At 32.1% G+C, this 23,214-nt stretch overlaps 4 protein-coding genes across 4 annotated transcripts; 3 read left to right on the top strand and 1 right to left on the bottom strand.

Moving 5' to 3' along the window:
* Positions 1-1,466: 1,466 nt before the first annotated feature.
* LOC124910563 lies at positions 1,467-3,958 on the top strand. Its single transcript, XM_047451229.1, has 2 exons — positions 1,467-1,603; positions 2,347-3,958. Exon 2 carries the CDS (start codon positions 2,654-2,656, stop codon positions 3,830-3,832), a length of 1,179 nt encoding a protein of 392 aa, XP_047307185.1. The 5' UTR covers positions 1,467-1,603; positions 2,347-2,653; the 3' UTR covers positions 3,833-3,958.
* Positions 3,959-5,705: 1,747 nt separating this feature from the next.
* On the top strand, positions 5,706-10,769 carry LOC124945001 (DExH-box ATP-dependent RNA helicase DExH9). Its single transcript, XM_047485360.1, has 14 exons — positions 5,706-6,104; positions 6,176-6,376; positions 6,462-6,680; positions 6,790-7,128; positions 7,228-7,332; positions 7,456-7,566; positions 7,749-7,999; positions 8,289-8,412; positions 8,503-8,782; positions 8,870-9,024; positions 9,296-9,442; positions 9,517-9,749; positions 9,943-10,207; positions 10,298-10,769. Exons 1-14 carry the CDS (start codon positions 5,841-5,843, stop codon positions 10,574-10,576), a joined length of 2,973 nt encoding a protein of 990 aa, XP_047341316.1. The 5' UTR covers positions 5,706-5,840; the 3' UTR covers positions 10,577-10,769.
* LOC124945002 (putative bifunctional UDP-N-acetylglucosamine transferase and deubiquitinase ALG13) lies at positions 10,493-11,296 on the bottom strand. The gene has a single exon (XM_047485361.1). The coding sequence runs from the start codon at positions 11,243-11,245 to the stop codon at positions 10,799-10,801; it is 447 nt and encodes a 148-aa protein (XP_047341317.1). The 5' UTR covers positions 11,246-11,296; the 3' UTR covers positions 10,493-10,798.
* Positions 11,297-12,342: 1,046 nt separating this feature from the next.
* On the top strand, positions 12,343-22,068 carry LOC124945425 (mitotic spindle checkpoint protein MAD1). Its single transcript, XM_047485863.1, has 16 exons — positions 12,343-12,637; positions 13,716-13,815; positions 14,115-14,275; positions 14,645-14,842; positions 14,929-15,021; positions 15,583-15,699; positions 17,313-17,560; positions 18,253-18,424; positions 19,153-19,263; positions 19,366-19,569; positions 19,830-19,992; positions 20,276-20,360; positions 20,440-20,509; positions 21,243-21,371; positions 21,547-21,585; positions 21,680-22,068. The coding sequence occupies exons 1-16, from the start codon at positions 12,458-12,460 to the stop codon at positions 21,767-21,769; spliced, it is 2,160 nt and encodes a 719-aa protein (XP_047341819.1). The 5' UTR covers positions 12,343-12,457; the 3' UTR covers positions 21,770-22,068.
* The last annotated feature ends 1,146 nt before the right edge of the window (positions 22,069-23,214 follow it).

Genomic DNA, 23,214 nt, shown 5'->3' with positions numbered 1-23,214 from the left:
TAATATCTTTAAGTTCATAAACATTATATATTATACAACTATTGTTAAGTTATAAAATATAAAACCATTAATATAAAAGTAATTCATATTAAATAAATAACAAACACTTGATATTAAAAGTTAATTCCTCTCCAAATAAATTAGATGTACCAGTCTTTGAGATTTATTTGTCTAAATTTATTTATTTTTAAATAATTTTATATTCATGTCCAAGGCATTATTCAATTTTTATTTATATATAAATCTAACTATAATTAAATATTATTTCATTTATTATTTCATTAACCATATCATTTAATTTATTATTCAAAAGATTAAAATAATTTTTACTTTTTTAAAAACATATTTATATTTATATGATTACATATTAATATATTTTAAGTAATCTTTTTTATTAAAAAATAAATTTCATCAAAATCAGTACTAATCAAAATTTTTAAACAATTAAAATTTTATTTAAAATTTTTATATCTAAACAAGATTCATAAAAGACATCAAAATTATTAATTAACAAATTAATTAATAATTAATTAAAGAAAAATATAAAAACAAAATATTTAATGTTTTTATAACTTAAAAAATTCGTTTATATTTTTTTATAAAGAATAATTTATATATTGCACACTTATAAAATACCTTAAAAATGGGTTTGATAATATTTGAATTATAATTAATAATTTAATTTGAATTCTTATATTTATAACATTATTTAAATTAAGAAATATAATTAAATTTACAACAATCTATCTTTATGATTTAAATTTTAATATTTTTTTCTAAATTACAATTTTAATATTTATAATTTTAAAATAAAATATTTTATTAATTTATCATTTACAACACAGGACGTGTCAACCCAATATTTTTGTTATTAGTTGTCTCTTCTAATAACAATAATTTTTTTCTAACTGAGAATTGAATTTTATATAAAAATTTTGTTACTTGAATTAAATTAATACGATGGTGTAAAATATATATTTTAATAATATAAATAATATGTATTTAAATTATTTTGATTACACTATTTCAACCATAATAATTAAAATTGCATTCTATCATTATTATTTTTAAAATAAAGAAAACCTATATTTCATGCATCAGTATCATATCGTGTTGATTAAAAAAATAGTCGGTTTATTTAATTTTAATATTATTTTATTCCAAAATTATTAAAATATAATATATTATACTTTCGGTCAAAAATTATATTAATATAAAAATAACAAAAGTAAAAACGAAAGACCAAACCATGGAACATTCAGCGTAATCGTCGGCACGATTACATTACACGTCGGCTCGGTGATGACGCGAACCATCCACTTTACCTTCCGAACCGAACCTATTGGTTCGAACAATCCAGGCTGGTTTACTGTACAGCCTGTCTTCCCCTTAATATTATTTTACAAATATTTTTAATATATTTTACTAGCTGTAGACAGGCTGTCATCAACAAAGGACCGGTCCCTCTCTCCTCCTACCTTACAATTCATTCTAGTCACTCTCTCCTTCTTCCTAAGGGTTTCAATTCTACCTACTCTGTTTTCAAGGTTTACAAAGCTTCAAGCTTTCGTTTTCAAACTTCAGGATCGATTCTCTGCTTGTTGTAAGCTCTCTTATGATCTAATCTACCTTCATTGATTTGTGTTTGATCTTCTGTTTGTATATCCGATCAATGACAGTCGTTTCATTCATTTCCTTGATCGATTACTTCACTTTTATATACTTTTTGTTGTTTGTTCTATCATCCTTCAATTGGGTATACATGATTAGTGCTCTTGTGTATCTGACCAGTTAGATACAGTTCTTTCTCTATATGAAGTAGGGCTGCTTTACATGCTTGTGATTATGTGTTTGAATCGAGTTTAGTAATTCTTAATAGATGAACTTTTGGGAACTAGTCTAAGATTTTAGGGTTTAGTCTAAAAAATTGTACTTGAAAGTTTGTTTGACTGGGTCATTGGACATTCTCAAAGTTTGAATCTTGGAGGAATTTGATCCAGTCTGTTGGATGGGCATTATGATAATACAGGTCAGAAAAGGTGGGTTTTTCTTCTGTATGTCACTTTTGACTTTGGTGTTTGTTCTGTCATAAACAAATAAAATATGGTTATTTAAAGGATTCATCTTGCTAGTCTTGTTTATTGATGTTTTCAGCTAGTTAGTTTCTTAAACTAGATATTGAAAGGAGAAGCCATATAGGGTTATCATTCTCCATCTTTCAATTGATTGTGAGTTTAGTTTGTCGTATCTTAAAGTGTTTGTATCGGTTTATGTTTGTGTTTTATCGTTTTGTCAAATGGTTTGTTTAATGATTCTAATTTTGCTCTTTATTGATTGAAAACGCAGGCTTTGTTTGTTAACCTTTTGCAATTGGATCAGTTATTTGTGGATGCATGTTGTTGTTTGGTTGATTATTGAATAATATCTGGATATTTGGATTGCCCTGAGTTGAGTTGGCAATGTACGTGGTTGGTTTGGGTCACTCATTAACAACATCAAGAACTGATTGTGTTAGTTTTCACGAGTTTAGAACGTATCAATTGTCTACAAAAGGAATAATGTGTATCCATGCTGGCAAAGAGCATTTTGGGTAATCAATTATCTACAAAAGGAATATTGTGTATATCCATGCTGGCAGAGAGCATTTTGGGTAATGCCCCTGACGAATATTGTTGCTGATGCACTAGGCGTGTTGACAATCTGCCTCGTAGGTCTTCTAGTCCTTCTCGGCTTATTCTGCATAATATATTCCTTTTATTTCCACACGCGAATTCACAATCAAGGTTATATTCAGCTAGACTATTTCAGCAGCCCTTGGATTGTTCGAATCACGCTTATCCTCTTCGCAATCTGGTGGGGATTCGGCGAGATAGCTCGTTTAAATTTTCTACGACGAGAGGGGAGAATCTTAAATGCCCTAAATTTAAAATGGCAGGAGTCTGTTTGCAAGGGTTATATCGTTTCGAATCTGGGATTTGCAGAGCCTTGCATGTTCCTCACACTTGCATTTCTTCTTCGATCCTCACTGCAGAGGACAGATTCAGGAACCCTAACCCAAAGATGGAATGGAAAAACAGCTGTCTATGTTCTGTTGTGTTGCTTCCCGCTCCTTGTTCTTCAGCTCGGAGTTATATTGCTCGATCCAGAATTTAACCCAAAAGAGAAAAGTAAGGTCTTTTTCCGCAAGTTACCTTCTTATTTCACTAGTGCAGTTTCATCGAAGAATAGTGTTGTTTTCTGCATTTACCCATTGTTTAGTACTGCTTTCCTTGGACTTTTCGCAATGGTATTAACTACTTACTTTATCTGGATTGGGAGGAGAATTGTGAAACTGGTGATCAATAAGGGTCTGCAGAAGAGAGTATACACATTGATATTCTCAATTTCGTGTCTACTTCCATTAAGGATTTTGTTCCTTGGTTTATCTGTTGTGTCTGAACCTGAAAAGATCTGGTTTGAAGCGTTCTCTTTCTTGGCTTTTCTTTCACTTCTTTGCTGTGCTGGGGTGAACATCTTCTTGCTTGTGTATTACCCAATTGCGGATTCTTTAGCTTTGAGGAGGAGTTTGCAGGATGTAGAAGTGTCGTCGTCTAGTTATGGAAATCATCATGACACAGTTTCACTAATTGCTAACCAAAGTTATCATCCTGTTGAAGAAATTGGCAATCGTGGGAGAAACTTTAACAATTCGTCTGGAAAATGTGAATCTATTGAAGAAGAAGAAGAAGTTGGAGGTGGTTTTGTGGAACTGAGTCTTTTCTGTCCTAGTGGGCATCCGAGTCCTCCAGATTCACCTCAATTACATGGTTGGCCAATGGTTCATTCTAATTGAAATGAAAAGACCTTTTTTTTTGTTTCTTTTTTTTTATCTGTAAAGTTTTTAGTGTTTTGATAATGAATAAGGATTGCAAAATTTTTGGTTTTGAATTTTGTTGAAGAAAGATAATTTTACTTTGGATATTGTTTTTGCTTATTTCCCATCTGATTTTTTTTCTTCTTTTTGGGATGGGTAGAACTTTAAGTTATAATCAATTTGCACTTTTTTATTGGAGAATTTTTGCAACTAAAGTTTCATCTTATAGGACTTTGTTTAATATACTATTTTTTTTTTCATTTAAATCTCTTCTCTTTTCATTTTTTATTCATATAGGTTGTTTTAATTAAAAAATATTACATTTTTTAAAATATGTCAAAATATTTTATAGCAATTATTTTGTATTAATATTTTAAAATATTATTTATTCTTTAACTAATAGTACTATATTAATTTATAATAAAATATTTTAAACATAAATAATATATACTTCATATAATTTTTTTGTTTTTCGTCATATATATTTTTAATTTTTATGTATTAAAAAATGATTAGAGTGGTTTAATTATAGAAAATATATATTAAAAAATAAAAATATTTAAAACTATTAATTATTATATTTTTGTATTATTATTTTAAAATTATTAATCATTTATATATATATATATATAATATAATAAATATTAGTAATATATATTTAAATATCAAATAAAAATAATTAAAATAATTAACCGTATTATATTTTGATATATTTTAAATAATTAATAAATATTAAGCGCAGTTAAGCTAATATATTTTATATCCATATTCAGATTCGTTAAATCAGTTAAGTAGTTAAGTTCCAGCTTTATACCAATTTAGGTTAGCTCTCTTATGTCTTTATAATGCTCGACAATGATGGAAGCAAGTAGTTTTTCCAACCTTAATTTTTTTATTATCTTATTAGTTAATCTCATTTATTCTAAAATAGTATTCAATTAAGAATTATAGATTTAATTATATCCACTAAAATTTATTTATAAAATTGATTTTGTTTGAGACTTTGTTTTTATGGAACCACATTTTCTGGCTGTAGAAGATCCTCCGCTCAATTTTGTTTATGTTTTTGTTTGGATTGATATTGGAATTCTAATTACACAAGAATTTAATATTAAATTATTTAAATTACAAAGTTTAAATATTTTGTAAGATTGTAATTTTATGTTTGAAAAAATTAAATAAAAATAATTTGAATATATATATATATATATATATATATATATATATATATATTTGACATAACCTCTTAGAATAACTTAAGTATTAATAACTTTTGTATAGAGTTCAAATTTTATTAAAAAAGATCGATTCAACATGTTAATTTATTAAATTTAAAAAAGAATTGATTTTATAGATTAACTTTCTAAATTAAAAAAACATATTATTAATATTTTTAGAAAAATATTGGTTCAATTTTTTTTTAAACAAATATGTTTAAATTATAAAAACAAACTAGTATGAATTTATTTAAATTATACTTTTTAATTCAAATTTCATTGTTGTCAAACATACCTTTATATTTTTTTATACAATATTGTGTTATTATTAAATAATAAAAATATTAATTAATATTATTATTTATTAAAACAAATAATAATTATATATTATTAAATTTAATTTTAAAATGTTTAAAATAAAAAATATTAACTAAGTAATTTTATAAATTAATGATGAGGTATTTCATACTACTAATATGAAAATTCTTACAAAGTTGAGGGAAAAAAATATCTTTTATATTTTCCCATCCAGGCCCAGACCCAGGCCCAACAGACCTAGATGGTTACCATACAGTAATTGGGCTATTCTACTTCTCTCTCTACATTCACTCTCTCTCTCTTTCTTCTCGCTTTCAGGGTTTCAAATTTAGTTACTCTGCTTTCAAGGTTTCGTTTTTGAAGTTCAATATAGACTTTCTACTTGTTGTAAACTCTCTTCAACCCTCATTGAAGAACACTTTCGCCGTCTTTCGCGTTTCTCTATCAACAGTATGGGTTCCGCGAAGAGGAAGTTCTCTGTAGGTCTTTCTGAAGTCTCTAGTCCTCCATCCAAGCAATTGAAGGAAGATGATATGCTCATTACAGATGATTCTGTCGCCTGTGTGCATGATGTGTCATACCCAGATGGATATATTCCTTCTTCGAAGTCTAAATTGGCTCAGGAAGACCTAAAACCGGCCAAAGAATTCCCATTTATACTCGACCCTTTTCAGTCAGAAGCAATTAAGTGTCTTGACAAAGCTGAATCCGTCATGGTAAAATTTAAAAGATGCATCTTCTTTATTATACCTTTGTAATCATGCTAAACCTGCAATAACTTTCCCAGGTATCAGCTCACACATCAGCAGGGAAAACTGTTGTTGCACTATATGCAATAGCAATGTCATTGAAGAATAAACAACGTGTAATATATACTTCACCGATTAAGGCTCTTAGTAATCAGAAATATAGAGAATTTAAAGAAGAGTTTTCAGATGTGGGTTTGATGACAGGAGATGTTACTATTGAACCAAATGCTTCTTGCTTGGTAAGTATGGGAGATTAATTATACAATTAACTTGTTTTCATTATCATTTTATTGAGTGATATCTTATTTGACTTGATTATGACAGGTTATGACAACTGAAATTTGGCGTAGTATGTTGTATAAAGGATCAGAGGTTATTCGGGAAGTTGCTTGGGTTGTTTTTGATGAAGTACATTATATGCGTGATAGGGAAAGGGGTGTTGTATGGGAAGAGAGTATTGTTATGGCACCGAAGAATTGTCGTTTTGTATTTCTTTCGGCAACAGTTCCAAATGCTAAGGAGTTTGCAGATTGGGTTGCAAAGGTAGGATATGTTAGAAATGGCTATCTACAAAGAAAAGATTCTAACAATTGTATTTATTAAAAGTGATTCCACATTGGGTGTGTTTAATATTTTATTTTTCCAAATGCAGGTTCATCAGCAACCCTGCCACATTGTTTACACTGACTACAGGCCAACACCTCTGCAGCATTATCTATTTCCTTCTGGGGGTGATGGCCTATACTTGGTGGTTGATGAAAAGGGAAAATTTCGTGAAGACAGTTTTCAGAAGGCTTTGAATGCTCTTGTTCCAGCTAAAGAAAACGAGAAGAAAAAGGAAAATGGTAAATGGCAGAAAGGTCTTGTTATTGGTAAAACTGGGGAAGATAGTGATATTTTTAAGATGGTGAAAATGATTGTTTTGCGTCAGTACGATCCTGTGATATTGTTCAGCTTTAGCAAGAGGGAGTGTGAATTTCTTGCGATGCAGGTTTTTATTATTTCGCTTATTTACATGTTTTGGGTTTTCTACCATGATTATTTTGTTATTAATGGCTGGATTTTTATGTTTTATGTGATGGTCTTGCAGATGGCAAAATTAGATTTAAATCAGGATGATGAGAAAGACAATACAGAAACTATATTTTGGAGTGCTATGGACATGCTATCTGATGATGATAAAAAGCTTCCCCAGGTAACTGTTGCTAGAGCCAATGCTTCACTCTTTGGGCCTGTTTAGCTGCAATGTTTTTACGATTGTGATATATTAATACTAATGACTTTCTTGCTGATTCTTTTCAAAAAAATTCTTACTCAGGTCTCAAATATGCTGCCACTTTTGAAGCGTGGAATAGGGGTGCATCATTCCGGTTTGCTCCCAATACTTAAGGAAGTCATTGAGATACTTTTCCAGGAAGGGCTCATCAAGGTGTGTATTCATACAATTGTAGGATGTTGTATCAGTTTTTAGGTTACTTGTTTTTCCAATGCGAAATAGCTTTTCAGATGAGATCCTAAGTTAGTTTTTTTTATTATTTCTTAGTGGCATTTTGATATCGATTTTGCATATACTCTGTATTTGTTTTATTGTACTAATACTGTTCCCTGCAGTGTTTGTTTGCCACTGAAACCTTCAGCATAGGCCTGAACATGCCTGCAAGAACGGTTGTTTTTACGAATGTGCGTAAATTTGACGGTGATAAATTTAGATGGCTGTCAAGTGGAGAGTATATACAAATGAGTGGCCGAGCTGGTCGTCGTGGTATTGATTCACGGGGAATATGCATTCTTATGGTGGATGAAAAGCTAGAACCTTCAACAACAAAAATGATGGTCAAAGGAAGTGCTGATGCTTTAAACAGGTATGTTTTCCAACTCTTAATTTTTCTTATCCTTGATTCTCTTATTAATTGTCGAGATCAGCATAAGACATTTGTAATCAATCCACCAATTGATGAAAATAACTTTGTCAAAGTCATTATTTAAATGAAGACGAGAGCTTTCATTTATCATCTGAATGATAAAATTTGTGTCTGTCAGGCTGTGATGGCAATAGTTCACACTTAATATTAAACGTTACAAGTTCTCTTGGAGAAAATAGTTACAGATCTGTGTTGAAGTGAATTTTGACACATTTATGTCTTTTTGTAGTGCATTCCATCTGAGCTACAACATGCTTCTAAATCAGCTGCGTTGTGAAGATGGGGATCCTGAGAATTTGCTCCGGAATTCATTCTATCAATTTCAGGCTGATCGAGCTATTCCTGACCTTCAGGTATGCTGTTTTTATAACTAAGCATTTTTCTATTCTCTTGGTGACATCTGATTTTCTTTTTCAATGATGTTTTTTCCTTTTTATCCGCAGAAACAAGTGAAGGACCTTGAGAATGAGAAAGATTCAATTTTGATTGAAGAGGAAGAAAGTTTGGAAGATTATTACTCTTTAATTCAACAATATAAAGGTCTGAAGAAGGATGTAAGAGAGATTGTATATGCTCCGAGATACTGTTTACCATTCTTGCAGCCTGGAAGGCTTGCGTGCATTAAATGCACAGTTGATGAAACATCCTCATCCTTTTCCATTGAAGACGAGGTCACATGGGGAGTAATAATCAATTTTGAGAAAGTTAAGAGTATTTCTGAAGGTGAAAGATAAATATTGAAAATTACATTTTTCTATATGAATCATTTTCTGCAGATTTTTTAAATATTTGTTTCTGTTTGTGGTATAGATGACGGAAATAGAAAACCAGAAGATGCAAACTACACTGTTGACATTCTCACAAGGTGTTTTGTTCATAAAGATGAAGCTAAAAAGAAGACAATTACGATCATTCCCTTTAAGGCGCCTGGGGAAGCTGTTGTTGTTTCTGTTCCTCTCTCTCAGGCAAGTTTTGCATAAAAGTGGCTATTTTTATTGACAGCTTGAAAAACAGTTGTTCTATGTACGTGTACATTATATTCAATTGGAATTATAATTATTTTACAAGTCATCAAACAATCAAATGACTTGGAATTGGACTCGGAATTCCAGTTCCGCCCAAACCAAACATAGTCTTAATGATGTCTTAGTGTCAATAGCTTCTTATTATTTGTTACACTGAGAAAGGGTTGATTCGTAGAATTTTTTTATTTATCTGGTTAAGTTTATCTTACAGATTTACAGTATAAGCAGCATCCGGGTTCACATACCAAAAGATCTTTTGCATTCAGAAGCTCGGGAAAACACTTTAAAGAAGGTGTTAGAGGTACACTCCAGATTTGCTAAAGAAATTCCGGTCTTGGATCCTAAGGAAGAAATTAAAGTAAGTTATGCATCTTCTTTAGCTCATTTATCACTAGTTTCAAAATTCTAAACAGTTGATTATTGTATTTGCAGGTTGAGGGTGCGTCATACAACAAAGCAGTTCGTCGGATAGAGGCTTTGGAGCACCTTTTTGAAAAACATAAAGTTGCAAAATCTCCTATAATCGAACAAAAACTCAAGATCCTTCACCAAAAGAAAGAACTGAAAGCCAGGATCAAAACAATTAAGAAATCAATCCGTTCATCTACTGTTTTGGCTTTCAAAGATGAACTTAAAGCCAGGAAACGAGTTTTAAGGAGACTTGGGTGAGATAAATTATCTTTGTTTTTGGCCTTGATTTGTTAACATTTTATTCAAACCGCTATTTTAAGATTTTATTTTTCTCAAAATGCCGATCTTTATAACATATGCTATCATAAGATGATGTCTCTTGTTATTTCAGATATCTTGGCTACTCATAATGAAATCTCTAAAGCTTAAAATTATAATATATTGCAGATATATTACAAGAGATGATGTTGTAGAGTTGAAGGGGAAGGTTGCATGTGAAATCAGCAGTGCAGATGAATTGGTTCTTACAGAACTTATGTTTAATGGAGTTCTAAAGGATGTTAAGGTAGAAGAAATGGTGTCTCTTCTCTCTTGTTTTGTCTGGCGAGAGAAGCTTAAAGATGCCCCGAAGCCTAGGGATGATCTTGAATCCCTATTTGCTCAATTGCAAGACACCGCAAAGAGGGTTGCTACAGTCCAGCTTGAATGCAAGGTAACCAATAATAATGAAAAACACGAAACACTGTTAAACTAAAGCATCCTCTTCATTTGTGAGCTGAAACATTCATTTTACCTTCTACAGGTTGAAATCGACATTGAAAATTTTGCAAGTTCATTCCGTCCTGATATAATGGAGGCTGTTTATGCTTGGACAAAAGGATCAAAATTCTACGAGATTATGGAAATCAGTCAAGTGTTTGAAGGAAGCTTGATCAGGGCTATAAGGAGATTGGAAGAAGTCCTTCAGCAACTAATAGAAGCAGCAAAATCCATTGGTGAAAAGGAGCTCGAGTCAAAATTTGAAGAAGCTGTTTCCAAAATCAAAAGGGATATCGTTTTCGCCGCATCCCTTTACTTGTAAACACCACTCAAAAGGGGAAATTCATTCATTCTAATTCAAAACAGTTATCACCTCAATTTGAAGCATGCAGAGCCCGAGAAGATAGAACACACTCCGCATTTGAAGGCAAATAACTGTCTTCTTTTTTGTGAATTATTTATTGGTGTAGTGACAATCAATTTTGGAATTAATAGAGAGACAATTTAATCATTCACTATATTTTATGGTACAAAAAGAAAAATGTCAATGGATTTCTCGATTGTTAACACAAGGGCAGAAGCACTGAAAAATATACTTGCCAAAGTTGATAAGGAAGCTCGGAAATCCAATGTTTTTCTCTCTTGTATTTCGAGGTTCTATTGGCACTCCATAAACTGGTTCGTGAACCATGTACTGTTGATATGATACGATTTCCTGAGCTTGATTGTGAAACAGATCAGAATAGCCTAACTGATCAGAGGGAAGAAGGACCTGATTTGTCTGGTTTTGCTCCATCCATGGTGGCAGTGGCGGTGGCGGTGCTGATGGCTGGAATAGATGCCCGGAGTAACAGCAATGGCAAGGAGGTGGTGGCGGCGGCGGCGGCGGCTGCCTCTCAGGAGGTGGGGGGTTATGATCGAAATATGGCTTCTTCGTTTTCTTCTTTCTGGACCAGAATTTGAGTTTTTTCATGGCCTTCATCACTTTCATGGTGGATAAGAGATGAATGAAGATTGATCTTCAGTCCCTTCCAGGTTCCAATTTGGAATTTGAATTCTGGATGGGAGCCTTTTCTTTGTTTTTGGCTTCTTTTATTATTTAAGTTTTGTGACCGTTGCCTTTTCAAAAGAAAGAAAAAAAAAAAGCTATTTGAAAAGTAGACCAGATAAGCTTTCTACTAATCCAAAATAGCATTAAAATTTTGTTTTAATTTATAACCCAAATATTATTTGTTTTAAAACATTTTTTTTTAATTTGTTTCAATTGAATATAGTAATATAGTTCACTTTCTTAGAGCATCCTTATCCATGACCTAAAAATGGGTCATGAGTTGGGTATAGTTGATCGAATTTATCATGACCAAATTATGACAAAAATTATAATCAAATTCATCCAATAAAATGCTGTTCATTTGTCAGCATTTGATTGGTTGTTCAAATTTTTTTTATCTCTTATCTTTAAACCCGATTTTTTATTATTTATAATTTTAAAAAAATAAAATATATCAAAATTCATAATTTTTCGAGATCTATAAATAAAGACCACTCTTGTTATATTTCGGAGCACAAAAAAATCACAATTTTCAATATTTTTACTAATTACCATTTAAAAGTTATTTATTATTTTTTTAATTTTAAAAATAAAAAAAATATTTTTAATTCTTGAGAAAGATTTTATTGGTCATAGATAAGCACAATGACCAAAATCTTGGTCATAAAGCTCTTTTCATTATCATGACTATGATCATGACCAAAAAATGGGTCATGGATAAAGATGCTCTTAATTTCAATACCGATCACGTTCTATATAGACAATTGTTTTTTTACTATAAATTTTTTAAAAATAATATTTTCTATAGTAAAGTTATATATAAAAAGTTAAAAATATTTCTGATAAAAAGATTGGTAAACAAATTAGAGTTAACATCATATCCTAGATATTCGAAACAAGAAAAATGTAGATAGGTTTAACATGTAAAAATTAAATTTGATTAATTCATTTAAAAATAAATTTATATAAGAAACTAATGTTTTATATTATATTCTAAGAACTAAAGGTTAAGAAATGATAAATGAATTGTTCGGTGTTACCTTATTTTGAAATGAAAACCTAAAATGCACAAATTGGCGCCTTTGAATTTGGTCTGATCGGCTGTCCTGTCGAAGAAGAGTAGATTCCAGGAAGAGATAATCTAGAGAGAAAATGATTCTTAGAACACCGCCTCCGAAGAAGCGAAGGGCAGACGATTCAATGCCGTCAGGAAGCCCCAACTCTGACCAGGGACTGGTAATATTCGAGGACCTTCCGCTGCCCGAACCATCTCACGACCACGACCATGGAAATTCTGACCAGATGCTCTGCACTTATCAGTGTCGTCAGATGGTGATTCTTATTGCTTTTACTATTTTCCTAAACATCGTACCTCAGTTGGAGCTAAAATTTCGTTGTCATGTTCTTTATTGCTATGATATTCGTTTGAACTCAAATCAGACGGAATTATAGAAGTAAAACATGTCATGTCAGCTAAATTAACCAAATAGACTATGAATCGAGCTAGTTCTCTTGATGAAAAAATGGTTGTAGAGTCACTTTTGAGCTATCCAACTCTGTTTGTTTGTTTGAATCTGCAGTGAATGGAAGACATATCTGTTCTGGTGATTTTGAAAAATGGTTGTAGATTCAGGAATATGCTATAATCTACACCACAAATGAACAATGATAAATTTTGCATTCAGCTAGATCAATCGTCGTATCAGAATTTTACTATTGATGAATTGTGTAGTGCTCTGTTGGTAGAAGAAAAAATAACTCTTACATGGAAGAAAGAAAGGGATAGGAGGCTTAATTTTTATCCCTGTAATATTTGCAATCTGCTGAACTAATGTTCTGGTTTGGATTATTTAACTTTGTTCTTTTTACCACCTTCAAGGTTACAGATTGTCGTCCTTCTCGTGACCTGGAATTACTGAGATGTCTTTGTCTTACTCATAATACGTATTTGTTCATCGTCCTGTTGATTTGTTGAAAACTATTTTGCCAAAATACAGTGATTTCTTTAAATTCTAAACAAATGTTCTGTTTTATTCAAATTTCTATATTTTGACTCTTCTAATTCCATTTTGCTTGCAATTCTTTATTTATAACATTTTTTTTGTATAATACGATTTTGTTATGCAGTGCCAATCTTTCTCAAAGTTTTTTATCTATATTTTTATTATCCAACCATTTTCTTCAAATGAGTTGCTACATATTTATTTCTTTGGGTTCACGTTTCTCTCTTTTAGTTTTGATCTGGTAAAGAGTTTTTCTTCCATTTGTGACTGATTGTCTTTCATTTATTTATGGTTTGTCGTTGAGAATAGTTATGGACTTTGTTGGATAACTATTATCAGGTTGATTTTTCAAAACTTGTATGCATAGTCAACTATGATTGCTTAGAATAACTTTATTACTCTTGTAGGTTAAATCAGACTTCTTTGATGCCCTGGATAGTGCAGAGAAACAAGTGCATGATTATCAATCTAAATTGGAGTCATTGAATGAGGACTTCGGTAAAACTGGTGAGTTGTCAATTTTAAGATAATTTCAACTATAATGAGTATAATGCTGAGTATCAACTATGAACGAATATAATGTTAAGTATCAACTATGAGTGAATATAATGCCGAGTATCAACTTTGATTTCCATCATTTCAAGTTCTCTTACATATTTATATTGCTGAAGTTGAGCATTATATTAGGTATGTTTATTTCCTATATTGTTAGTTTTCAGTAATTTCTTTTGTTGTTTGGGGATGCTGGTACAAGTGAACTTGTAATCTTGTATTCCTATTAAATATTCATTCTTGTCCACCCACAGAAATTGAGAGGAAGAAATTCAGGGAACAATTATTGTATGTTGAACAAGAACTTGCTGCGTCCAAAGGACGTGAACATGCACTGCAAGAGCAAATCTTAAAGGAGATCAACGATTCTCAGGAGCAATTGAAGAAGCAACTACAAGCAAACAGTGAGCTTGAGGTATAAGCTCTGCTTGTTTTAATTATTTTTTCTTAATAGAGAAGTAAGTAAGATAAGATGATGCATTTTTCTTCTCACCATCAATTATTATCACGAATACAGTTTGTTCATGTCACAGACTTAGAATATGAATACAAAAAAAACCTGCAATCGATGGATTCATGGAACCTTTGTATGTAACTTAAAGATGTTGTCCATTGTATTTAGTTATCCACTAATAATCACTCGAGAAATATCTGATACTTTGATGAAAATTGTAGTATGAGAGTTGTATGTGCTGTAGGGTTAGACTCTGAATATGTAGAACTCTAAAGTGACAATGTCTTGGCTTATATAGATCATGATTTTGGCTCTTCTATATGATTTTAGGTAAAGCTTCAAAAAGAACATAATGGTCTCAGGAAAGCAGAGTCCAGAGCCATTTCAGCCGAGGAGAAAGCTGCTCTTCTTGAAGGAAAACTTGGACAGCTTTCTGAAAGCATAGAAAGAGAGAAAAACAATTTGAATAATGAGCTGCTCTTGCTAAAACAGGATTCCAAGCTTTCAGTTTCCAGAATAAGTGCAGATGTGAGTTGCTACCTATTGCAATAAACTAGTCCGAAGAACCAAAGCCTCAAAGGATTCTAAAATGAATCTTCCGTTTTATGTTTCAGCTTGAGAGGATGGAATGCCGAGCAAGAAATGCCGAGGAAGAATCACAATTGCTGAAAGAGCAGTTTGAAGAACTTCAAAAACAACTAAACGAGGTAATACATTCCACTGTGTTTTGAAACAATCTCCTTCCTGTTAAAAGATTGATTCTTATATTTTGCCCTCTTCTTTTGATGCATGCTAGAAGTTGAGCTTGCATCTTCCCTACAAATGCCACCTAATTTTAATGTGTGGAATTATCAGACTTGGTTCTTTCTAAGAATCATCTGCCTTTCCAAGAAAGCAATTGTTTTCCTTCCCATCAAAAGTGCATTTAAGTTATTTAGGTAGTTTCTTTATCATTGATATTGTCTCTCGTTTCCTAATTCCAAATATATGAAATCTCCTTCCTCTTCAAATCCTACAATTTCTAAAATATTAAGTATGTGAAAAGCAATATTCTCCAGGAGAAAAAAATATAAGTTTGTCAAAGTAATGGGTGATTCCCTTTTGGATTACATGACTTTGACTGTACACATTGTAGTAATTCTAAAAGTGTTTGGATGCAAGGAAAACTTGTTTTCTTATTTTGCCAACTACATCAATGGCATGCATTGACACATGCACTTACATATAACTTTCTGGTTGTCAAAATCTCGTTATTTTTGTTTTGACAGTCTATTCACCAGAAGAGTGAGCTAGAGAAGAGAATATCAAATTTATCAGTTCAAGAAGTTTCTTCAGCAGATAACAGTATTTTGGTGAAAAACTTGCAAGAAGAGTTGCGAAATTCTGTGAGTTGAATTTTTTGGGCAAATTACCGTTTTGTATTTTTTAATTTCTGGTCTTTGTAGGTGCATATTATTATAACTTAACTCTTTCTAACATATATATTTAGTTTTTGGAATTTCAAGGGTTAGGAAAACATATATAAAATTTAACTGTCATGGAATGAAATAAACCTTTTGTGCAACCTTTTTCTTAGTTGGAAGAGCAAAAGCAATCGGGTGAATCATGATTCAAATAAAAGGTTAATGCAACTTGTTGCATACTATGGGTTTGTTTGATTGAAAGGAGAACACTAGAAATAGATGAAAGAGAGTCAGAGAGAGATATCTGAATTCTTAACAAGTTCATGGGACAAGAATAATATTCTTTAAGATAAGTAGTTATGATACTGGGCGAGTTTCTTTCTTAAAAATAACAAATATTTTTTCCTGTAAGAAATGCAAGAAACATTTGAACTTCATGGAAGGACAGTTAAAGACCGATGTAGGGAAGTGCTATGAGCGAAACTCTATGAACTTTGGAGTGACAATGTGCAGATGTTGGGATGAAGCTTTTGATGATTATTTTCTTAAGAACGAGAAACTAAAAAGGACAAAATCAAAGATCAAAAACACTCTTAAGAAGTTTGAGCGTTGAGTTAGTTATCATAGGAAGATCAAAATGAGTGCGCTGCTTATATTCCTGAAGAATATGATAAGTTGGGGAATCTTGAAGAGCATATTTTGGGTATTTTGAGGCTTTGGTAAAACTTCTGGATTCCCACTTTTGGCTGTTTGGTTGAAAATTGGACAGTCTTTTCTCATGATGAATTTGGTTTTTGACTGCCAAGGGCGATTTTGATCATGCATGAGGAGGTGATGATGGAAGGGTGCATGTGTTATAGTTTCTTAATTTCTATCTTGTTTTGATGGTGGATTCTTAGCTGGATTCCTTGTCCTTCTCATTCTTGCTTTTTTTGGCTAGAATATATTGCGGTTAATTATTTCAAGAAAGATAATACTTTGTAAGTTTTCCATCAGCAACTGGGGTCAATAATGATAGTACAAACAATAAGTTTTTGCTTTTCTCTTGATTATTTGTATATTTCAATTTCATTTGAATGTATCCCTGACTGGATCCCTATGTTTCTCTTCCTTTCCCCCTTTGGGTTTAAGCCTGCAAACTATGTTTGGTTCAAAATAATGCAATGTAATCAGTATTGATAGTAGTTATTAGTTTAGTTAGTCTGTTGGTTAGTAGTTTAGTTAATCAGTTGGAATAGTAGTATAAATATAAGACAATGTAATCAGATTGAGATATTGAATAGTGATGATGAATGATAGTTGTAATAGTCTTTCTCTCTCCGTAGTTCTCTGATTAGTCCCATCTAGTTGTTCTAAAGCATCTCATCTCCATTCTTGAGTAGATTACAGTCTCTTTCATTCGGTACCTAACATATTCTGAAGGAAATAATTGAACAAGTGTGATGCTCATAATTTCTGTTGCCTTTAATCAGATTTATGATTCCGTGCAAGGTTGCATTTATTGATTATTATGGGCACTAAACTGTCTTATGAATAAATGAGTTATTTTTCTTTGTTAATCATAATATCTATTTTTTCTATATGGATATTAATAGGAGTCTGAAGTTCGTTCAGCAAGGAAGTTAAAATCATCCCATGAAAACATTGAGTTATTGAAGGAGAAATTGCTGGAGGAAAAGGGCAGAAGAGAGAGGGCTGAATCAGAATTATATAAATTACCAGACGTCCAGACTAACATGACAAAGTTAGAAGTTGAGTTATCTTCTTGGAAGTTGATGTTAAAAGACATTCCTGGTGTATCATCAGCGCAGGACATTCCTCTGAAGATTGCCGCTCTACAGAAGTAAGTTCTTAAGTTCATTATTTCTGTTCTTGAAGATGCTAAGAGAGACAATTGATTTCTTTCTGATATTCCATCCAAATTGAATGGAAGAATGTGTGTATATATAGGATACAAATTCATTAAAAAAGACTTGACTTTTCCTGAATTTTATTCAACAGTAATGTAATGTCTGATGAAAAATATAATGTGCAAGCTCTTGGATTCTTATGTTTTATCATCAGTGTTATGTTTTTTTTTTTTGTTTTTTTTATAAATAAACAAACATAAACTAAAGCTAAACACTCAAACCACCAAACAACAACAACAAAAAATCATCAGTGTTATGCTTCACAGTGAGATGTGATTGTGTGGAATCAAATTGTTCTTGTATACTTTTATTTTCTTTTGTATTTTGTTACCCATGTTGGTGCTTAATTTAGTTAATTTTTCTCGATAACAAAAGAAGGCCTGTGTTTTCTTTTATTTTCTTTCTTTCATAGTTCTTTTCTGCTGACACCTTAATTTGGTATTTCCATTGAGGAGGGAATATTGTCATTTAAGGACATATTTCCCTCAGCCAATTACTATTTCCAGTCATATAAAGAATGTGAATTGAGCTGCAATGCAGCTAGTTGCATGCTTACTTTGCAGTCTATGTCATGCTAATCACATTAAGGTGAACTCCATTTAAATGGGGTGATTATGCTGTGCAGAGAGGTGGTTGAAAGCATGGTGAAGGAAGGTGAGGCAAATGCACGCTTGAAACAAATCGAGGTGTCTCTAGATGCTGCAGAACAAAGAAAACAAAATGCTGAAGCAGAGGCAGCATTGGCAAAAGAAAAGGAACAGATCTCGCAATCCGAGGTCAAGCGAATGACAACCATTGTAAGTAACCAATCTATAAGTAATTAGCTTTTGTATTCAATTTTCTTGTTTGTGGGAGTGGTGGAGGTGAAGAAAATTTAGACATGCAAAAAGCACAAAACAAATCTCCTGTAATGTTTTTTTCAATCTAGATATTAAATAGGTAACCCTTTTGTTGGAAGCATTTATGTGAAGTTTGCGGTTTTAAATATATTTTTTTTCTAGTGTTGATGTAACTTGACACATTTGAGGGGGAAAATAACGGGTGGGAAATTTGAAAGAACATTAGGTAGTTGAGAAAGATTACTTAATTGCAAATTAACCTGCAATGGAACATACAAGCATTAGGTTGTAGTGGTACTGGTCCTTTTAACTGGATCAACATTATTTTTGGTCTGCATATCCTTACTGTCTTGATGAGACTGTCAAAGAATTTAACTAATTTGTAGTTGCATATTCTGTGGAAATATGTTGTTGTACTACAGGTTATTTGATTGTTCTAGGGTCTGTTTTATGAATTGGCTGTGTTTGACAAAGGTCATTGAGGGCCATTCTCTTTTGTGTATGTTGTCTTTGTTCCCTTGTTTGTCTCTTCAAAATTCTTAAATAGGCCACTCCGTATTAGTTTTACATACAGATGCACTATATTACATGTAATTTCTGCCTTACTTCTCTCTCCTCTATTGGTTTCCCAAATTTCCTTCTATTTTTTTGTGAGTTTTTAATATATCCCAAAATATAATCCACAGATATCATCTGTTACCGAGGAGAGAGATCAGTTAAGGTCTGTTCTTAATGAATTAAAGAAGCAGAAGAGTGTTGAAGCAGGAAATGATGTTACTAATGCAACTGTTGTGCAGGTATTACTATTATATTCATGTTTTAAATTTTCCTTAGATAATTAATATGGTGCGTATACACATGCTTCATTGCAGCGCTTGATGATTGATTTCTTGTTACAGGAGCTTGAATCATCTCTTGCCAAGAAGGAAGACTGGATCAAGGAATTGGAAAGCAATCTTTATGAACAAAAAGAGATAAATAATCATCAGCTCAATGAAATAAGGTTACTCAATGAGAGGTTAAGTAATGAGGCAAGACGAGTAAAGTCATTAGAGAGGGAGGGAGATCGCCTACGTTCAGAGATTTCACTTTTAGAATCCAAGGTATAGTTAAAATGATCTTCTTATAGACAATTTGTCTTCACCCGGTGTGCGATAATCATTGTCTCATGATCATGTTCTTGTCCAAGTAAAATATATTATCCAGATTATTTATGACAAATTTATCCACAAGAAAAAATAAAATCTGTGCAGCAAGATGTGATTCACATGGATGAAGCTTAAGTTACACTTGGCATTATTTGCATATCATAGTTTAAATTTCCATATTACTAAAGACACAATATATCAATGTTTATTTGTAGTTGGGTCACGGTGATTTTTCATCGGCCAATACAAAGGTTTTGCGGATGGCGAATAATCTTGCTGTTGATAATGAGGCCAAACAGATTATTGAGGCTTTACAGAGTGAGTTGCGGAAGGCAAAGGAGAAGTTACAAGCTGTTGAAGAATTGAAGAAACAATCTGGTAAAATTTTGGATTATGATGCAGTTGCACTAGTCTTCATTGGTCAGTGGCATTAATTGAAAATAAGATGAACCAGCAAAGTGATTATTTTTCTGTGTTAGTAATGATTTTTCACATATGAAAGTCACATATCGCAGCACGTATCTAGGAAGCACTAACCTACTTGCTCTATATTGGTTGATTTTCATAAATTCCGTTATTATATGACTACAATTTTGTGTGATGCAATACTGTCATTTGAAGTGGCTTCTAATTGATTGGCGGTTGTGCTAAATTTATGCAGGTGATACTGGGAAACTTGTGGACATCTCTGGAAAAATAATGCAGTACAAAGAACAAATTGCGACTCTTGAGAAACGTGAGGAAAGGTGAGTGTGTTGTGTGTAAGCTTTGGTACTTATTGCATTGAAGTGTGCATGACTTGCTTGCAACCTTCTTGTGAAACAGGTATAAGGCAGTTTTTGCAGACCGAATCTCAGTTTTCAGAAGGGCATGTTGTGAACTTTTTGGCTACAAGGTATTTACATAAAGAGTTGTTGGTTGGACAGTGGACACCAAGAATTGGTTTGATCTTGGATTTTTTTTAGGATTTTACAGGTTTATTTTTATAATAAAAGTAGGTTATTTGGGATTTTTGCTAGATGAATTACCAAATTTAAAATTTAAATTTAATAAAAGTAAAGTAAGGGTAGTATGGTATTTTAATTGATAAATTAAGTGATTTGATGGTTAGAATGATAATGATGTGATAGAGAGAAGTTTTAAAAGAAACTTATAAAACTTAAAAAACCCTATATCAAATAAGCTCTAAGTGCTGTTATACCAGTTTCATGGGCAAGATTGGTAGAAAAATTGCTTAAAGTAATGCTCGAGAGAGGCTGGATTGGCGACCAAACTTTTGATTAGCATGAAATATGAGTGAAACCAATTGATATAGTATTTCTATTGTATTATTTTAAAAAGAAAATAGTAATTAGGATTTATACATGATATGGGCCAGGCCCAATGAAGACGGACCGCAATATTCTGTCATCCTCTTTGTGATATCACAAAAAAAGTCTTTCCTCATTATTATTGTTTTCCAAAAAAAAAGTTATTATTATTGTTTTCCCAAAAAAAGAAGTTATTATTGATTGTTTAATAATCTGTTAAGAGCTCTTTGAAAAAAAATTGGACTACTATACTATCAACATAAAATTCACTGATTCTTATTGATTTTCTGGCACGTTATAGAAGTTATCCTTCTGCAGATTGTAATGGATGATCACCAGCGATCTGATGGAATTGCAGTTACACGTTTCATTCTTCAATCTATCTATGCTCAAAGTGATGACGAGAAGCTTGAATTTGAATATGAATCAGGGAACACAACCATTTTGGTATGTGCTAGTAGGATATGCAGTTTTAAAAAAAAGAAGTGAAGAACTGCATTTAAATGACATTCGATCCAACACTTCTTTAGCATCTATAATGAAATTAAGTTATATATATATACAGAGAGAAGATATTTCACACTGTTTTCTAACTACTTTTTCATTGTTTTCAAACTCACAGGGAAATAGCTACACCTCACAGCGAGAGATATCTCAACAGGTATGGAATGTCATTATCCGTTTCAGTTATGTTCTGTTTAGAATGTTTTAATTGTTGCGTAACCGTCCAACACTCTTTTTTTTTTTCCTCCCAGGTTGAGATATTTATCCGAAAACTAAATTCAGTTCCAGCTTTTACTGCTAACTTGACAATTGAATCTTTTAACAAGCGGACTCTGTCTTGAGTTGAAGGATGGTTTTGTATTTTGCCCTACAACTATAACTGCTGGTGAAACTCTACTGGTTTTCCAAACCTTGTTTCTTGTCAGTTTTTGTGGTTTTGATTACTGTAATATGCTCTAGTTGAGATTAATACATTGATTCTATTTCCTATTTGTCTATGCACTTTGAGTCTTTTGACAGTGCAAATATAGAGTCATTTGGGGACTAAATTGTCTTACTCTATGTTGTTTGAAAAGGAAAGATGTATGGAGAAGCTTTTGCTACCTTTTTTTAATGAAAAATCTTTTAGTTGGATTTGCAATGATTTTCTTTTCAAATTTTGAATTAGGTCACTACTTTAATCAATTTTGTATATTTGATTTATTTGGTTGGTATTGTCAATAGTGTCCCGGTTGAACTAAACACCTGTTTGATTTTCACTTGTTATATGATGAACAGGTTTAAATGTAAGCTCTTTAGTATACAAAAAGAGTGATCATCTGCTACTTTTTTTTCTTCATGTGTTTTATTTACTTTTTAATTGCTGCAATACTTGATAACTGTTGATTGGCCCGTTGACTAGCTAGAGGAGGAGGGAGGGGGGTCTGCTGGCTCTCAAAGGGTATGATGAAGCGTGTGTTGTTTCAGGGAACAACAATCATATGTGTGAAAAACTTTTGTCAGATTTAAAAAGTGGATGCTCTTTGATGATGATGATGCCAAAGCAAGCAAGGCAAAGCAAAAAAGGTGCGTATTTATGTTGTGTGAATGCTCTAACAGCTCACTGCTCTTAAATGTGTAAAGTTAGCTCTTTTTGTTGATTAGTGTGGGACTGGGAATGGGACAGGGACAGACTTATAATAATAATAATAGATAGATAGATAGATAGATAGATAGATAGGGCTACTTCTGAGTTCTGACCCACCCACCCACTAAAATTGGAGATGCCCTAAACCCAATGCCTTATCATTGCCCTTATTTACTAACCAACCAAACAACATCCATCAATATGTTTTCTGATTACAATGTTTCATCTATTGCTGCTTTCCCACCCACTAGCAATATGTATTATTGTGGTTTTCTTGAAAATAACTTTAGTTTCAGTCATTCTAGAATAAGCTTTCTTTCGAAAAACCATGGTTTATTCCCTTGACCCCCACTTCAATAAGGTTATTTTTAGTGGAAATAGAGAAGAATTGTTTTCATTTGAACTTCTTTAGTGGGTTAATTCTAGAACTAAGATTTAGCTTGTCTTCTTGGAACCAATTGAGCCAAGATTAAGTAGAATTTTTACTACCCACCAAGGTAGCTCACGGGTTCGATTATATCTTTGAATATAATTCTTAGTACAGACATTCGGTTGGAACTAAAATTTAGGTTGGAAGTATAAAAAAAAATAAGCCAGAGAGTGGGGTGAAGTGCACAATTAGTCAAGATTCTCAGCTAGATAGATCAAGGATGAAAAGAT

This window comes from Impatiens glandulifera, chromosome 7 (assembly GCF_907164915.1).
Source record: "Impatiens glandulifera chromosome 7, dImpGla2.1, whole genome shotgun sequence".
NCBI classification, from domain to species: Eukaryota; Viridiplantae; Streptophyta; class Magnoliopsida; order Ericales; family Balsaminaceae; genus Impatiens; species Impatiens glandulifera.
Note: the sequence above shows the minus strand (reverse complement) of the source record. Positions and strands in the feature narration are given on the sequence as shown.